Source organism: Manis javanica, chromosome 10, assembly GCF_040802235.1.
Source record: "Manis javanica isolate MJ-LG chromosome 10, MJ_LKY, whole genome shotgun sequence".
Lineage (NCBI taxonomy): Eukaryota > Metazoa > Chordata > Mammalia > Pholidota > Manidae > Manis > Manis javanica.
The window spans coordinates 33,552,146-33,570,231 of NC_133165.1; the positions used below are offsets into that span (position 1 = coordinate 33,552,146).

The window sequence follows — 18,086 nt, forward strand, 5'->3', positions numbered from 1 at the left end:
AGGTTCCCAAGCCAAAGCCCAATTTTATTTACACTCATCCCAAAGCACATGAATTGGGGCCAAGGACAGGTCTTAGGGGAGAGGAAGCTGAAGGCCACAGAGGACTGTGAGGGGGTGCAGAAGAGAGGGGCAGCGAAGAGGGATGGGCCCCTCTTTGGGTATTGTCCAGGGGCTCCCGCATATCCCTTGGCAAGAGGCAGAAACACAGTCTCAGGATTTGCTCTTGGATACGGCCAGCCCGATGAGTCCAGCCAGTCCTGCCACACCGAGGGCCATGCCTCCAACAATGGCCATGCCCACTAGTCCATCTGGGGAAAGGAAAAGGGGGACTGTCAGGAATGGGGCCCCTGCAGGGACCCTGGCCTCAAGCTTCTCCTGGCCAATGCTCCACAGATGTGCCTCTCCCCTGGAGTCACAGGATGAGGGACTTCAAGGCCTGGGGAAAGAAAGCTTCTGGGGATTGGAGGAAGAAAAGCCTGTGGGGTAGGGGGGTCATTAAAGAGAGCCCAGAGTGCCCAGTAATGGAGAAAGGAAGAGGCCTTCTCAGAGAGCTGAGAGGGACCTGGGCATGACGGGGGCCAGGGAAACAGGAGGGTGGGGAGTGGAAGCAGACAGCGGGAGAAGGGCAAGGAGGCAGTCACCTTTCTTCATGGCCTTATCAATGAGCCGTTCCAGTTCCTTGGCCTGGTTGTTCTGGGGCTCTGTCTGCAGCAGCCCTCGCACATACTTCAGGGCCTTTTCATATTCCTGCCCTCAGGGAAAACACACCCCCTGCCTCAGTACTCTGTTACTCCGCCAGCCCATCAGAGGGGCTCCTCCCTGCCCCCCTCCCTCCAGCCCCACCCAATGGAGTAGAGTCCACAAACAACCCCAACTGTGTGGGGGTGATAAGCCCGGGGAAATAACAACCCAAGCCTTGGGGCAGCACCCCAATCCTGATGTCACCTTGTTCCCTACTCCCTCGGCACCCAGATCCTGTTGCCTTCCCTGAGTGTCCTGACCTACTGCCATGCACCTCTGCACCTGACCCCACCCACTGCGTACTACCCTCTTGCTAATCGCCAGGGCTCTACCCTGGAGGATAGAAACTAGGGTGCTGGGGCCCCCCCACGCAGGGTGGACAGGAAAGGGGGCTCTCTGCCTTACCTTGAGCCGGTAGTTGCCCACAGCCAGGTAGAAGACATAATCCCGCTGTTCCTCTTTGCTCCCTTTGGGCAGCAGCTCTGGGGAGGGTGGAAGGAAGAGGGTGAAAACTGCTTCCTCCTTTCCTAGTACCTGTGTCCCAGAGACCCTTTCCACTCTCTGAATTCCTACACAATTTTGGGAGAAAGTCACTATCCTGAACCTCCATTTCAGCTCTAGTCATTCTCAACCTCCCAGTCAGAGATATGGGGAAGCGTGAATTCAGGCTGCCAAATACCCTGGTGACCAACACCCTGGTAACAATACTACAGTGTAGTCTGGTTCATCTAAATGAACTGAAAGGAAATCAAGGCCCTGGAGAAGCCTCTGTACTCAGTTTTGGCATCTGCTGCGTGTATTAAATAGTTGCTTGCTGTCCAGATCAGTGTTAAAAGTTACATCTATACCGCCTCCCTCTTTCAAAAAATCAGCTCAAAACTTACCTTCAATTAGCCTTCCCTGAATTACCCCACCTGCCTTTCTTAATTCAGTGACTTCCCAGAGGCTTATGTGTTCAGTCATACTCGATGTACTACAATTTGTCACTAAGTAGTTTTGCAGGTGTTTATAAATCTTTCCAAGTGTCTGTACTGTCTCCTCAACTAGACTGGCAACGTTTAGAGACCACTTTTACACCTGTACGCTGCTGTAGAGGAAACCTAAAAAATCCTCACTGGCAAAACAGCCAAAGGTAGGGTAAGATTTGCATTAAGAAAGAGTCTTATTTTTATAGATTTACAATAGGCATCCTTTGATAGTACACTGATTGCTTACACATTAAAGAGAAAGGGGATACAGGGTACAGAGAAATCTAAAGGTCAAGTATTACGGCCCCTGACAAATGGTGACCCATCCAAAACCAACTGGAAACAGGAGTCCAAACAAAAGGCACCATCAGCTCATAGGTTTTGGGGACTATCTTCCACACACCTTCCATGCCACCCCACAAAAAGTTTTCAACAGCTGCTGAATAAGCAACATGGTGGGGGCAAAGAGCGCAGGACTGGGACACACAGGACAGGAGCTTCTAGTCCCAATTCAGCCATTAATTAATTTAGCTGTGTGACCTCAGACAAGTCACTTTGCTTATGGTTAGATTACCATATCACCACAGTCCTATGGAGGACTGACATGCTATGACTCCTTTGGCTAAACAATGAGGTGGTAATTAGCTAAAAGTACACTGAGAGGAGAAGTCAGGCTAAGCACAGCCCTTTGTTGCAGTGAGTTTGCTATAAAGTAACTGTGAGGTCCTTTGTTGAGAAGTCCCAGCACTCGAGATGCAGGGAGTGAACGGGGCCAATGGCAGTAGAGAAGGCCAGATCCCGATGGCAGTTGGGAAGTGGGAGGCAGGTAGCCTAGCACCTCACCCTCCAGCAGTGCGATGCCTTTACGGATGTCATCGTTGTACTTGCTTCGCACCAGGCACCAGGCATACTCAAACTGCGTGCTCTTGGACACCGAGCCTGCTGCCTTTTCAGACTGAAATTTCTTTTCAAACTTCTGCCACAGGAGAGGAGAGGAGTCATTTAGCAAAAAGGGGGAGAACCATTCTCTATCAGGACTTGAGTGTCCATTTCCCATTTACACCCCCTCTTCCCCAGGCTCTGCCATTATTTTCTTCGCAGGTCTTAGTACCTGACACCCCAGGTTCTGCTATGTCCAACCCTGGGACCCAGGCATTCCGTTTCTTAGCTGTAGGCCGTCTACTTGGTAGTCACCCCCGCCGCCTTCTTCCCCCTAGCGGTACCGAGCGGAAATGCCACCTGGTGGCGGCTCCAGGCACCGCTCCCGAAGCAGCTGACCCGGACTGGCTGAACAGTAAACACGCTGTTTGAACTGCTCAACAACAGCCCACGTGGTGTCTCGTCGGAGACTCTTCCCCCATCCCGCCCCACCCTGCCGGGTCTGGACCTTTTCTTATTTGCAAAAGAGAAAGAAAATGGTACCCACCTCCTAGAGCTACAACGATTGAGATTCTGCCTGCATGCACTTAGCACCCATGAAGGATTCAGTGAGTAATATATGAAACTTTATGGTGGTTGCCATAGTCCCCCGCCACTGAAGGTGCTCAAAAACAGGTTTCCGCACCCTGACCTCCTAACTCTTGCATGCACCCAGGACTCGTCAAGTCTTTCCACGCCAGACTCCAGGCCTCGAGTCTTAGTACCGCAGGAAACTAAACTCCATCAGCCTCCGGGGCAAAGTGGACCCTCTGGGCTGGAGCCGGACGCTGCAAGGGCTGCCGGGAGCCGTAGTTTGGCTTCCCTAGGCAAAACGGATGCTGAGAAGGGGGTTTGGCCACTACCCTACTCTCCTCCGGGTGCGCCCGTCCAAATCTTCCCTATCCCTCCCTTGGGGCCAGGCCTCACCAGCAGGTCATCCACAGACACCAGCTCGTTCAACACGGCCTCCATGGCCGCCGCCCCCCCGCAAAGTCCTCACACCTCAGACGCTAGTGTGCCACAGTCTCCATCGCCCACTGGCAGGGTCAGAGCCACTTCCGGCGTCCGGCGGAAGCGGGCCCTCCTCTACGCCGATCCAACCGCCTCCCGTAGCAGACGCCGAGCCCGCCCCCTGCCGGCCGGCCAGCGCCCCGCCCCTTCCTCCCTGCGAATTACTCCGGTGGAGATACTAATGCGCACGCTCCTACCGGCTCTCCCTCACCCCTACCCGCGGACCTAGCACAGCGTGACACCTTCTCCCACGTTCGTCCTCCTGGGGGCCTTTGTGTGTGCCTTCCTCCACGGAAGCTCCCTAAATAAAGTTTGCTACTGTGTCCTGGTGGTTAGCCGCGGAGCTGAAATAGCACAAAATAGAAGGTGGAGAGCCGGGCATGGATCGCATAATTTAGGACCAATCTAACCCTATCTGCCCTCCCAGCAGCAACAAGCCCCGCCCCATTCTAGGATCCTGGAGGCTACGTGACTTTTCAGTGCATGCAACAAAATCATAAATAGTACCAGAGTTTTCTGGGCTTCTGACTTAAAACGCAGGAGGATTGTCAAACTGTTAACCATACACCCAGAGACTGGTGCCCATATGAATTTGGACTTTGGAAATGTTTAAATGGGAATTTAAGGAAAGGCTGTTATGTGGGGTCATGGGCACTAAGGAGTTGGCGGTGAGGAGCAATCAAAACATGGGAAGGGGAAAGGCTAACTGCTCTGGCATCTGTGTTCTGTGCAGTGATGGGACTGGGTAGGTAGTGACTTTCGAATTATTTTTACCTTGACTCGTAGTGCTCCAGTGCACATTAGAATGGGAGTTGCATGAGGGCAGAGCCTATATTTTGTTTATCTTTGCCATCTCCAATACGTAGCACAAGGTGAATGTTGAATAAATACTTACTGAATGTGGGGAAGTTGGGGTTCCTATGACCAGGATCCTCACTGAACTTAAACCACCTGATGTTGTAACTGGCCTTGTTGCTAGGCTACCGCTTCCACACCTTTAGGCAATAAGTTATTATTGTGCTATACAGAGAGCTCGGCCCAGTGCTCTGGGTGGAGGCAGAGACGCTAGTGCTCGACCTACCGCTGGGAGAACAAACCAGGTAATAAACCCTTTCACCCCAAGAACATTTTGCTGTCGATTCCTTTGGTCACACTGAATCCATAGCGAACTTGCCTGGGGCTGAAACCCATTGGCAAGACAACTGGCAAAAGTCGGCAGGGTTCGCTGTTGACCAAGGAAAAAGACAAGCTGCCCTTCTGGGGAGCTGCCCTCAGTGGGCTGCCCCTGTGAATGGGGAGACAGTGGATTGTACCCCAATGGGTATGTGGTCTGAAGTGGCTTGTCTCCTAGAGGACTGGGCCCCACCCCAGGACTGGAGGCAAGTGGAGGTGACACCTGAGGTAGTAGGGGTGGCTCTTGATATAGTAAGCAGATCCTTTGAGAAGCAGAGTGCCCGTGAGGCAGTGGGGACTGTGGGTTGGCTGCTTCTCACAGTCTTAAAAAGGTCCACAGAGGAGACCCAAGAAATGGTGGCACAAGAACACGAGCTGCAGACTTCTGTGGATGCTCTGCGGAGGGAAATGGCACTGATGCGAGAGAAAGGTGCCATCAGCCCCAGAAATGGAGGAGCTGGAGAAGGCTGAAGGGGTGGTGCCGGAGGCGCCGGCACCTCCTGTATTGAAAGCATTCCCAGTGGTTGTAAAGAAAATAAAGATCCAGCAGCTGAAAGTTCCCCAAGGAGAGGAGCAGCCCCCTCCCCAGGTCGTGGAGCACTCTATGGTCCACCCCTGTACTCAGGCTGAGCTGGTGGATTTGGGCTACTGGTTTAGGCAGAAGCCCTGAAAGTCAATACCAGCTTGGCTCCTGTGTCTGTGGGACTTAGGGGTGGATGGAATTGTTCTGCTGGGATCAGACATAGGAAAGCTGTCTTCCCTGACAGTGCAGCCTGCCTTGAGGCAATGATTACAAAATGCACATCAGACTCCAAGGAGTCACTCCCTCCTCAATTGGATTATGGCTGCACTTCGTGCTGTGTGGCCCAATCTGGGTGATCTACCATCCTCTCCTGTTAGATAGCAGAAATATGCTGAACTCCAACAGGTGCTACGAGAGCTAGGCATAAGAAATGCCACATATAGTCCAGAGAATTATAACCCAGATGAAGAGATTTTCACTACTGGGATGAGAAATAATGCACTTCAAATGGCTCCTACATCCCTCTTTGGGTCTCTAGTGGCCATTCTTTCCCCTCACTTAGGGCAGCCCATAGCGAGGTGACACGTACAGCAGCAGACTTAGGAGAGGCAGAAGCAACAAGAATCTGGAAAGAAATAAGACCTGTTACTCACAAGAAGAATTTGCAGGGCCCCATGAAGGTTATGAGGACCCAGATGTGGGTTGATTTAACACGGACAGGAACAGAGGGAAGAAACTAGACGGGTAGTCAAATAGGATCTTACTAGAGCTATGGCAACAGCTGAAACCAGAGCAGCAGTTCCAGCCATTAAGACCAAAGAGGAAGAGGTCAGAGACAGAGCCACGAGTCCTGCCTGTGTGTTTGTAATACTTCCTGCTGGGGAGCGAGCCAACCTCCTGAGTCCACACAGGAAGGTGATTGGGGAACACGGTTTGACTGAGGGGAAGGTCAAGGTATCTGCCCTGAGGGACCAGGGGGGGACCAGAGGCCACATGTTGAAATAGCTATCCATTGGTCCCCACTGAACATACAACGTGTCCTGGCTCTGGTGGACACTGGGGCTGAATTTTCACTGATTCATGGTAACCCTTAGTGGTTCCCTGGGACCCACACTATCATAGATGGATACGGGGGAAAGGCTATCAGAGTGAAAAAAGCCCAGATCCCTTTGTGAATAGGGCATCTACCCCCAAAGGAGTATACTGTGTAATATATATCTCCTATCCCTGAGTATATTTTTGGGATTGATATCCTGCAGGGTCTATGGCTGCAGACCACTGCAGGTGAGTTCAGACTGAGAGTACATGTGGTGAAGGCAGTTCTGAGGGGACATGCTAGGCACCCACCCATAGCTTTGCCTGTGCCTTGGCGGGTAACTGATACCAAACAATACAAACTGCCTGGAGGGCATAAAGGGATTAGAGAAACTCTCCAGGGGCTGGAAAAGGTGGGTATTATAAAGCCCACACATAGTCCTTTCAATTTCCCTGTGTGGCCAGTGAAAAAGCCAGATGGTTCCTGGCATATGACTGTGGATTACAGAGAACTGAATAAAGTCATACCCCCTATGCATGCTGCCATTCCCTCTATTGCAGGCTTGATGGATACCCTCAGCCATGAACTAGGAATATACCATTATGTGGTAGATCTTGCTCATTCCTTCTTTTCCATTGATATTGAGCAGGCAAGTCAGGAACAGTTTGCCCTCACATGGGAATGATGGCAATGGACTTTCACCGTCCTTCCACAGGGATACCTCCACAGCCCCACCATCTGTCATGGACTTGTAGCCCAGGACTTGGCTACATGGGAGAAACCGCCAATGGTGCAGCTGTACCATTATATTGATGATGTCATGCTCACATCTGATTCTCTTTCAGATGCAGAAGGTGCAGCACCTAGACTGCTGCCAACATTTACAGGAGAAAAGATGGGCTGTGAACAGCACCAAGGTTCAGGGACCTGGTTTGTCTGTCAAATTCTTGGGGGTCGTCTGGTTGGGTAAGACCAAAGTTATACCAGAAGTAGTTACAGACAAAGTCCAGGCCTTTCCTACCTCAACAACTGTGGCATTGCTACAGGAGTTTCTGGGTCTTCTAGGCAACTGGAGAGTGTTTATCCCGCACTTGGCACAAATTCTGAAGCCCTTATACCAGTTGGCATGAAGGGGCATCAGTTGGGACTGGGATGAGGCATGTGCATCTGCCTTTACTACAGCAAAATGGGCAGTCAAGGACGTGTAGGCCTTGAGTGTGATAGACCCATCAAGGCCCTGTGAGTTTGATGTTCATGTCACTGAAGATAGTTATGGCTGGAGTCTCTGGCAGCAGCTTGAACAAACTTGCCAACCCGTTGGATTCTGGTCACAACTCTGGAAAGGGGCAGAGGCATGATACACTTTGATAGAAAAACAACTGGCTGCCATGTATCATGCCTTGTTGGCTACAGAACCCATCACTGGAATGGCCCCATGAAGGTAAAACCACTTATCCCACCTTGGGGTGGGTACGAGACTGGATCCAAAAGCCAAGGAGTGGTGTGGCACAAACACCCACACTAGTCAAGTGGGGTGCTTACCTACAGCAGTGTAGTGCCCTCTCTAGTAGCCCCTTGAGTGAAGAACTCCAATGCTTGTTGGGGCCAGTGACATATACTAGTGAAAAGCAGGAAGAACTTGCTTTTGAACCATTAGTAGCAGAGAGTCCCTGTTGGGAGGGAAGAGCCCCTATACCCAAAGATACATGATACACAGATGGCTCCAGCCATGGGTAGCCCCAAAAATGGAGGACCATAGCTTTCCATCCTAAGACTGAGACTCAGCCAGGAGTCCTCCCCTATAGTTGTCTGCTCTGACAGCTGGGCTGTCTATCGGGGCTTAACTCTGTAGCTACCAACCTGGTACCATGCCAACTGGCTTGTTGGTCACCAACCCCTTTGGGGGCAAGAATTGTGGCAAGACTTATGGGCCTGTGGTCAGACTAAAATAATTACAGTATACCATATGACAGGTCATTTGCCACTGGCATCCCCAGGAAATGATGAAGCAGATAAATTGGCCCAGATACGTTGGTTTGAAGGAAAGCCTACCTTTGATGTAGCCCAATGGCTACATCACCATTTGTTGCACGTGGGGCAAAAGACAATGTGTGCTGTAGCCCGTCAGTGGGGCTTGCCTTTAAACCTCGAGGAAGTCAATAGAGCCCAGCAGGAGTGTGTCGTGTGCTCCAAAAGGAACTTACACCGAGTTCCACAGCAACATGGGACAATAGCTAAGGGGTCTATACCCCTTGTCAGGTGGCAGATAGACTATATCAGGCCTCTACCTGTATCAGAAGGATATCGGTATGCGATGACTTGTGTGGACACAGCTACTGGACTTCTGGTTGCTTTTCCTACCCATTGTGCAGACCAGCAGATGACCAAAAGAGGCCTGGAGCATCTTTTTGCTGCCTATGGCCAACCACAGGTGATTGAGAGTGATCAGGGCACCCATTTTACTGGACATACACTGCAGGAATGGGTGCGACAGCCGGGAATCAAATGAAAGTTTCATGTGCCATACAATCCTACCACAGCAGCCATGATAGAGAGGCACAATGGCTTGCTAAAATCTGGACTAAAGTCATATACCAATAGTCTGAAGGGATGGTCAGTCTGCTTATGGACCATGCTACAGTGTTTGAATGAGAGACCCTGAAAGGGAGCCCTGTAGACATGTTAACACACATGGCTGCCTCCCCTATACAACTGCAAGTACAAAGCAAGGAAGAATCACTGAAGCTGAGGTTCAGCCACCAGAGTAGTATCTTGCTGTCAGCACCAACTGCACTGAACCCCAGAGACTCCATTAAGTGGACATGGCCTTGGACATTTCAACACATGGACCAATGATGGCTGGCTCTCCTGGCACCTTGGGGACAAGGCCTGGAAGCTGGCCTCCTGTGTATTCCTGGAGTAACAGCAGAGTGGCTGCCAAAGGTCACTGTAGTATATCCTGAATGGCCAGAAGGTAGGAGCATCTTACCGGGGAGTTTTGTTTTATCATTATGGCCAGTGCATGCACCTCCAGTAGCACTATATATAGACCCTTCAGTAACCCCCATGGGGAAAGGAGTAAAAGTATGGTATGCTAGACCTGGAAAGGACCCCCTTCCTGCTACAGTCCTATCACAGGACCACTCTCTTGCATGCATCCTACCTGATGGACAAGATTTGTCTATGTTGTTGGCATTAAAACATGTGTCTTATCGCCCCTAAAGTCTCTGTGGTTGGGAACTTCCTCTGGTTTGAGGATTATTATAATTTTTGTTATTAGGAACCTCCTCTGGCTTGAAGATTATTATAATTTTTGTTACCTGTATCAAAATCTTGCTCTATCTTAATTTTTATTATCTCTAAGTTGTTGTTATCCTCTGTTGCTATTGTGGAATCTGGTTACAGTGCTCCAGCTTTCTTGCACAGGGACCATTGCAGAAGATTGGAAGCATGTAGATTGTAAGGCAAGAATCCTGGAGGGGTAGAGTGTGGGGAAGTTGGGGTTCCTATGGCCAGGGTCCTCACTGAACTTAAACCACCTGATGATGTAACTGGCCTGTTGCTTCCAAACCTTTAGGCAATAAGCTATTATTGTGCTATATAGAGAGCTCGGCCCAGTGCTCTAGGCGGAGGCAGAGACGCTAGTGCTCGACCTACCGCTGGGAGAACAAGCCAGGTAATAAATCCTTTCATCCCAAAGAACGTTTTGCTGTCAATTTCTTTGGTCACGCTGAATCCATAGGGAACTTGCCTGGGGCTGAAACACATTGGCAAGACACTGAAATAACACAAAATATAGCAAACAATAATAAACAGAGCAGTGCAAATGCAGGGGAGTTATCATCCAAACACCTATCATGTTTGCAAAGCTCCCCACTCCCCTTTTTTAATTCTCATCATAGCCTTGTGAATTGGGTAGGCAAGAGTTACTCTTCTTTATTTGTCTGACAGCTGAAATGACTTTGAAATGAGCTCAAATATCAAACTTTGAAGAGAGCGTCAGTTTGGGGAACTGGCTCCCTCGACCACTTGCAAAATAACCAAGGAGAAAAGTTAATGTTCATTCAGAGATGCATCAGGCGCCAATTTTGGCTGAGCCATGGGGTAAACAGAGAGGATAAAAAGATGTACATGATATGAAGCAGGTGAGTGAAAACAGCTGAAGACAGAGGGCAAGCACTGGTAAGGCAGGGAATATAGCAAGGCCAAAGGGCATTATTTCTGTTAGAATGTTATTTTTGGTAGTGGTGGTCGGGCTGCTGTACCTTTTTCAACTTTGTATCTGCTGCAGTTCTTGGACAGGCCTGGTGCATGGCAAAAACTCCATCAGTTTTTTTAATATATATATGTGGGAGGAAAAAGAATGCCTTACTTGACTGGCTCAGTTCTGTGCCAATGAAGAGATCCTGTCCCAATTTGTGTCTTTCAGGTCTAGTTAGCATAGCCAAACACCTTGAATCATTGGGATAAGTCATGCCTGCTAATTTTCCATCCAAACCATGTTTCTCCATCCTTCTTCAACCAGCATCTAAATGCAAACCATTGTTACCTCTGCCTGTATGGCTTTGACAGCAGCCTCACCAGTCCCCTGCCTCTATTCTTGCCCCATTACCATCAATTTACCACCCAGTAGTCAGAGGGATCTTATAAAAATAATTCTCAATTTACCTGAAACCCTTTAATGGCATCTCATTGCTCTTAGAACAAAGGTCAAAATCTTGTAACACAGCCTGCAAGGTCCTCTATAGTCTGGTTCATGCTTAAAAGCTCCACCTCATCTCTCCACTCCCTATCACTATATCTCCCTGTCTGTACCCCATCCCCAGGGCCTTCTTTCAGTTCTGAAACCCCCAGTGGCCACAAGCCCTCTGCACATTCAGTCTCCTCTATCTGGAACATCTATCCCTCCCCCTTTGCTTAATTTGACTCATTCATTCATTCATGATTTGATTAATTCAACAAATTATTATTGAGCACCTAGTATATACCAGGCACTGTCTGAGTGTTAGAGATCAGCATTGGATGAAACAAAGCTCCTGTTTCCATGGAGCTTGGATTGTAGTGGGGAAAACAAACGAAACAACTGAACAAGTAAAACCCAGTAATGTCAGCAGTTGAAAGTGCTATGAAAACAAGTAAAGCAGGGTAAGGGATTGTGAAAGAAGAGGACACTGTTGTGTGAGCACCCAAAGAAGCCCACGGTGAGGAGGTGACAGGTCAGTGTATTGAAGTGTATTGAGCAGAGCACTGAAGTGAGTGAGCGAGCCATGCAGGTAAATGGGGAAGTGCAAAAGCCTTGAGGAGGGAATGGACCAGTGTTGTTCCTGGGCTAGCCAGGAAGCCAATGTGCCTTAAGTGGATTGAGCAGAGGAGAGTAACAGAAAATGAAGGCAGAGAGGCAGCCAGGGGCAGATCATGTAGGGCCTTACAGAGTATGGTAAGGTATTTAGATTTAATTTTAGGTGTGATGGGAAAGCACCGGAGGGTTCTTCACAAGAGTGAAACAAACCCTTGTAACAGGATCCCTCTGGCTGCTGTGTGGAGAAAAGACTGTAGGGAGTTAAAGTGACAGGAGGAGGCCAGTAGGGAAGCAGCTGTGGTGGTCCAAGCAAGAGACAGTGATGACTTGGTCTTCAGTGGTCATGATGAAGGAATTCGGGATATAGGGTCAGATGGCAGAGCAGGCACACTTTGCCAATGGATACGTCCGAGATGACAGATAGATTTTTTGCCTTGACTGAGTTGGGACTCCCTACTCATCCTCAGTTCTCAGCTCTAAGGTTCATTCTTAGGGAAGGCTTTCTCTGGCATCCAGTTTAGGTGGAGCAGGAGCATGTTACCTGTCCTACATTTGCAGAATATAAAACTGTAACCCACACATTCCTTTCTTTGCGAGTACTGTGTTTTGAAGGCACACAAATTTTGTGTAGGGTAATGAATCTGCTGGGAGCCAGACCCTCTATTCTGCTCTCATCTATTTTTTCCCACATAAAGGAATGGCTACACATAACATATGGTCAAAAAGGTTTGCATAATCTACCCAAGGTCACACAGCTAGAGGTGGAGCAACTGGGATTTGAGCCCCAGTCCTGCCCTGTACTAGGCTACTGCTGCTTCCTCAACTAAGTGAAGTGAGAGAGGGCTGTGTGGCTCAGAGGAGAGGAGGAATCAGTTCAAGGACAAATGCGAGAGGATAGGACAAGTTCATTAAGTACACTCTAGTTATTTATCTTTAAAAAATTTAGGCCTAACTTTCTAATGTTTGTGTTGGTTTGCAACAGAGGACTTCCTTTAAGTGGCAGGTGAACTAGGAAGGAGCAGTTCAGGTTAACTAGAAACCAAAACAAGCAAAGCAATCCTGAGAAACCACTTTTTAGGTAGCACAGCAGTAAAATTCAAAATGAAATACCCAAAACTACCACCAATGCTGCTGAGATTGTAATACTGGTTTCAGCCTCTGGGATAGAGGCCAGTATTTTTAATTCACACTGTTTGTCAGTTTGTAATTACACCCTGGTGTGATGGTCTGTGTAATGCCACCATTCCATACCAGGCTGGAAGCTTCATGAGGGCAGGGTCTGTGTCTATTTTGCTCATAATATGCCCCTAGAGCACAGCTCAGTGCCTATAACCAGTGGACACTCAACTTGTAGCTGTTGAATAAATGGATATTGCTGTTACTTTTATTAATTTTTTGGAAAGCAATGAAGCAATCAGTAGTGAGAGCTGCAAGATGTAATATTATTTGACTAGTAATCTACTCCTGTGGAAATATTCAACAAAAGAAAAAAAAAGGAAAAGAAAGGCATGAAGATATTCAGTCCTGCATTAGCTGTGAGGGTAAACAAACAAAAGTGCCAGGGAATGGTTTTATTAAATGATGATACATCGATATAATGAAATAATAAACAGTCTCAATGTCATAGTCATGTGGACCCTATGTATGTGGATGGTAATATTCAAAACAAAAAAGCATGTGCTTTTTCGTATTTGGTCATGTGACAACACAGAAAGGAAACTGGTATTTTTTGTGGGTGGAACTAAATTCTACAATTGGCACTTGTCTGCAGATTCTGGGTTCTGGGCCCCTCCCTTGACTACACCAGAAGTTGGAGCCTGTTCTGGACATTCTGCCCTTCTTGTCAGTGGTCAGCCCACGAAAACTGCTCAGCAAACCCACTAAAGGGTACTCCACGATTTATATTCTTCCAATCTTCAGTGACCCGTCTCCTCTACTTCCCATTTTCATCGACTAGCCAGTCACGTAGCAAATCCTGTCAACCGCACATGGATTCATTCATCCATCCAACAAACGTTTGTTATGGGCCTACTGTACACCAGGCACTTTTCTAAGTGTTGGGTAAGAGAAATGAACTAAACAGACATAGTCCTTCGCTCATGGAAGTTACATCTTAGTGGAAGACACAAGATTGCTAACTAATAAATAAATGTCAGGTCACCTCTATTCTGTCATCACACACCATACATCAGAGTTTTTCCTCTTCCAAGCCAGACTGGCTGCCAGTTGTATTTTAAAGTGCAAGGCAGAGCTCATACGTCCTGAATAAAATACCCTCTGGGCTATTCAGGACACTCTTTACATTTCTTATGCATAAGAAGCCCTTCAGGATCGTCCCTGCTTACCTTTCCAACTTAATCTCCAGGAACTCATACGCCCTGCACACGGAGACGTTTTCATGACAGCCACCTTTCTTCCACCCGGAATGTTCTCCATTCACCAAACACCTGAGTGCCCACCTGGCAGGCAACTGCCAGGCCCAGGGCAGTTGTCCCTCTGGACAGCTTTCCTTCATCCAGACGCGCCTCCAACTGTTTGGAGGGACAGCATTTATCACGCAGTCCGACAATCCTTTATGTGGACAGGGACTGTGCCTCTTTCATCTCAGACTGGGCAGACATCCAAGAATCGTTTGTGGGGTGAATACAAAGAGTAACTACAGGCGTTCTAAAAGGGACGCCGAGAAGCTCGGAGACGTCTGCACTTCCGGGTGGTGCACCGTTGGCACCCGAGTAACGGAGAAGCGGGTCCCTCCTCGGGGTCTGTTTTAGGAGGACCGCTCAGTACTCCGCAGGACCCAGGAAGACGCGGGTTGCAAGCTCGGCGGTGGCGGCGGCGGCGTCTGCACAGCAGCCGCCCAGTGAGGAGGCGGGACCAAGAAACGAGGGGGCGGGGCGCGGGTAAACCTCTGGCCATTTAACGGGTACGACTTTGCGTAGGAGGCGGGGCGAGGCGCGACTGGGCTGTGGAGGGGTCGGTGCCGAGGTCCGTGAGTCCTGAATCTCGCCTCTAACCTCTTGCAGTGCTTCGGTAGTCGAAGTCCTGACTGCCAACCCTTGTCCCAGAAATGCTTTCTGTAAATTAAAATGTGTTGCCTCTTCCCTGCTTTAGAGTGTTTTCAGTCCAAAGTGTGCAATAAGTAACTTTTCTATAAAAGTTAGCTATCATCACTGTTAAAAATGTATTGCCAAAGGGCAGTTCAGGAAAGGGTAACCCACCTGGCCTGAGGCTCTCAGAAAGTCTTTAGGGTAAAAAATAAGAGAGCTGACATTTGATCCAGGGTCTTGAAGGTGGAGAAAGTGAGCAAAAGCGTTCTAGGAACAAGGAGCACCTTGTTAAAGAAAGGGCCAGGTGTGGAGGGCAATGTGTTGGTTAAAGGCCAGGAGAGGGGGCTGCAGAATAAGTCACAGTGAGTTTATATGCCATGCAATGATGTTCACACTTCATTCTTTTAGCACAGACAATGGCTTTCAAGGACAGGATCTGCCATTTTATTAGGATGGCAAAACTTGCAACTGTAGGGAGACACTGTCCTGAGGGGCAGAGAGACTAGTTTGAAAGATATGGTGATAGGTCAGGTGATAGATCAGGCTAGAATCAAGGAAGACAGGCTAAGGCGCTGGCAGTGAGATTAACAAAAAAGTACTGGAAGGACAAGATTTTTAAAATAAAATGGATAGAACTTGGTGGCCAACTGGATGTGGAGGACGAAGGAGTGGGAGGAATCCTGGGTGTTTACCTTGGCGTAAGAATGAATCAGTAAGAAATGTTAGAAAAAAGTTCCTTGACATTATCTGGCAAAGATTTTTTTGGGGTGTGTGTGTGCGATACACTGAGCTATAAGAAATAGATATTAGGTTATTCAGATGACCAACTATATATATCCCAGTATATTTGGCGTTTGTCCACAGTTCCTGAAAACACTTAAGTGTCTGAAAAGTGAAATGGGTGTTTTGTCCTGTCAAGGAGACCCCTGGACTCCACCCAAGGGCGGGGACTGGAGGTTGACTCAGCCAATGGCCAATGATATAGTCAATCATGATTATGCAATGAAGCCCTCACAAAAGCCCCTGAGAAGTGCATCTCGGTCTCTCTCTCTCTCTCTTTCTGTGTCTCTGCCTCTGTCTTCCTTTCTCTCTCTCTCAGATCCTCCTGTGTTGGAGAGCTTCCACACTTCGGGACCCAGAAAGCTTCCACGTGCCACCAAGCCAGGCCCCGAGCTTCACAGTGATAGAAGCTCCTTTATTCGGGACCCTGCCCCGTGTATCTCTTCATCTGTCTGTTAACTTGTATCCTTTAGTAAACTGGTAAAAGTTGTTTTCCTGAGCTCTGTGAGCTGCACTAGCGAATTAATTGAGCCTAAGGGGGAGGTCGTGGGAACTTCTAATCTGTAGCTGGTAGGTCAGAAGCACAGGTAATTAACAGCCTGGGGCTTGAGAACAGCATCTGGAATCGGGTGGAGGGCAGTCTTGTAGGACGAAGTCCTTAACCTGGGGAATCTGGTGCTGTCTCCTGGCAGATAGGGTCAGAATTGAGTTCATTTCTCCAACACCCTGCAGGTGTTGGAGAATTGCTTGGTGGTGTGTGTGGGAAAGACCCTCTCCCCCACCACACACACTATGGAATCAAGTCTGGGAACACAAAAGAGGTTGTACTACTGCTGTACGTATATTATTATGGCTATGTACTGTGGTTTTATATGAAAAAAAAAAAACAAAAACAGAATGTGACACCAAAAGCACAAGCAACAAAAGCAAAAGTAAACAAGTGGGACGAAATCAAATTAAAAAGCTTCTGCACATTCGAAAATCCATCAACATCATCCACCACATCAACAAAAAGGACAGAAACCACATGATCATTTCCATAGATGCTGAAAAAGCATTCGACAAAATTCAACGTCCATTCATGATAAACACTCAACAAAATGAGTATACAGGGCAAGTACCTCAACATAATAAAGGCCATATCCAACAAACCTACAGTCAATATCATACTTAAAAGCGAGAAGATGAAAGCTTTTCCTCTAAGATCGGGAACAAGACAGGGATGCCCACTCTCACCACTGTTATTCAATATAGTACTGGAGGTCCTAGCCACGGCAATCAGTCAAAACAAAGAAATACAAGGCATCCAGATTGGTAAAGAGGAAGTCAAACTGTCACTATTTGCAGATGACATGATATTGTACATAAAAAACCAAAAAGACTCCATTCCAAAACTACTAGAACTAATATCTGAATTCAGCAAAGTTGCAGAATACAAAGTTAATAGACAGAAATCTGTTGCTTTCGTATACACTAATGATGAATTAACAGAAAAAGAAATCAGGAAAACAATTCCATTCACAATTGCATAAAAAAAAATAAAATACCTAGGAATAAACCTAACCAAGGAAGTGAAAGACCTATACCCTGAAAACTATGACACATTTAAGAGAAATTAAAGAGGACACTAACAAATGGAACTTCATCCCATGCTCTGGGTTAGGAAGAATTAATATTATCAAAATGGCCATCCTGCCTAAAGCAATTTACAGATTCAATGCAATGCCTATCAAAATACCAACAACATTCTTCAACGAACTGGAACAAATAGTTTTAAAATTCATATGGAACCACAAAAGACCCTGAATAGCCAAAGCAATCCTGAGAAAGAAGAATAAAGCAGGGGGCATCCCGCTTCCCAACTTCAAGCTGTACTACAAAGCCACAGTAATCAAGACAATTTGGTACAGGCACAAGAACAGAGCCACAGACAAGTGGAACATAATAGAGACTCCAGACATTAACCCAAACATATATGGTCAATTAATATATGATAAAGGAGCCATGGACATACAATGGGGAAATGACAGTCTCTTCAACAAATGGTGCTGGCAAAACTGGACAGCTACATGTAAGAGAATGAAACCAGATCACTGTCGAACCCCATACACAAAAGTAAATTCAAAATGGATCAAAGACCTGAATGTAAGTCATGAAACCATAAAACTCTTGGAGGAAAACATAGGCAAAAATCTCTTGGACATAAACATGAGTGACTTCTTCATGAACATATCTCCCTGGGCAAGGGAAACAAAAGCAAAAATGAACAAGTGGGACTATATCAAGCTGAAAACTTCTGTACAGCAAAGGATACCATCAATAGAACAAAAAGGCACCCTACTGTATGGGAGAATATTCATTAATGAAAGATCTGATAAAGGATTGATATCCAAAATATATAAAGAGCTCATGTACCTCTACAAACAAAAAGCAAAAAATCCAATTAAAAAATGGGCAGAAGAACTGAACAGACACTTCTCCAAAGAAGAAATTCAGATGGCCAACAGGCACATGAAAAGATGCTCCACATTGTTAATCATCAGAAATGCAAATTAAAACCACAATGAGATATCATCGCACACCGGTAAGG

At 47.5% G+C, this 18,086-nt stretch overlaps 1 protein-coding gene across 2 annotated transcripts; it reads right to left on the reverse strand.

The window, feature by feature from the left end:
• Positions 1-3: 3 nt before the first annotated feature.
• FIS1 (fission, mitochondrial 1) lies at positions 4-14,492 on the reverse strand. Of its 2 annotated transcripts, XM_017658420.3 has the most exons (5): positions 3,555-3,712; positions 2,553-2,685; positions 1,147-1,223; positions 642-747; positions 4-308 (listed from the first exon to the last, which is right to left on the reverse strand). In XM_017658420.3, exons 1-5 carry the CDS (start codon positions 3,597-3,599, stop codon positions 211-213), a joined length of 459 nt encoding a protein of 152 aa, XP_017513909.1. In that variant the 5' UTR covers positions 3,600-3,712; the 3' UTR covers positions 4-210. The 2 variants fall into 2 exon arrangements, with proteins under 2 accessions (XP_017513909.1, XP_017513917.1); XM_017658428.3 differs by lacking the exons at positions 2,553-2,685; positions 3,555-3,712 and adding an exon at positions 14,015-14,492.
• Between the last annotated feature and the right edge of the window lie 3,594 nt (positions 14,493-18,086).

Excerpts from the sequence above, each read along its gene's own strand:
- FIS1 (XM_017658420.3), bottom strand. The coding sequence starts at position 3,599 with ATGGAGGCCGTGTTGAACGAGCTGGTGTCTGTGGATGACCTGCTG. Across the intron at positions 748-1,146 it reads TGGGCAACTACCGGCTCAAG|GAATATGAAAAGGCCCTGAA; the intron begins GTAAGGCAGAGA and ends CCCTGAGGGCAG. Across the intron at positions 309-641 it reads TGATAAGGCCATGAAGAAAG|ATGGACTAGTGGGCATGGCC; the intron begins GTGACTGCCTCC and ends TCCTTTCCCCAG.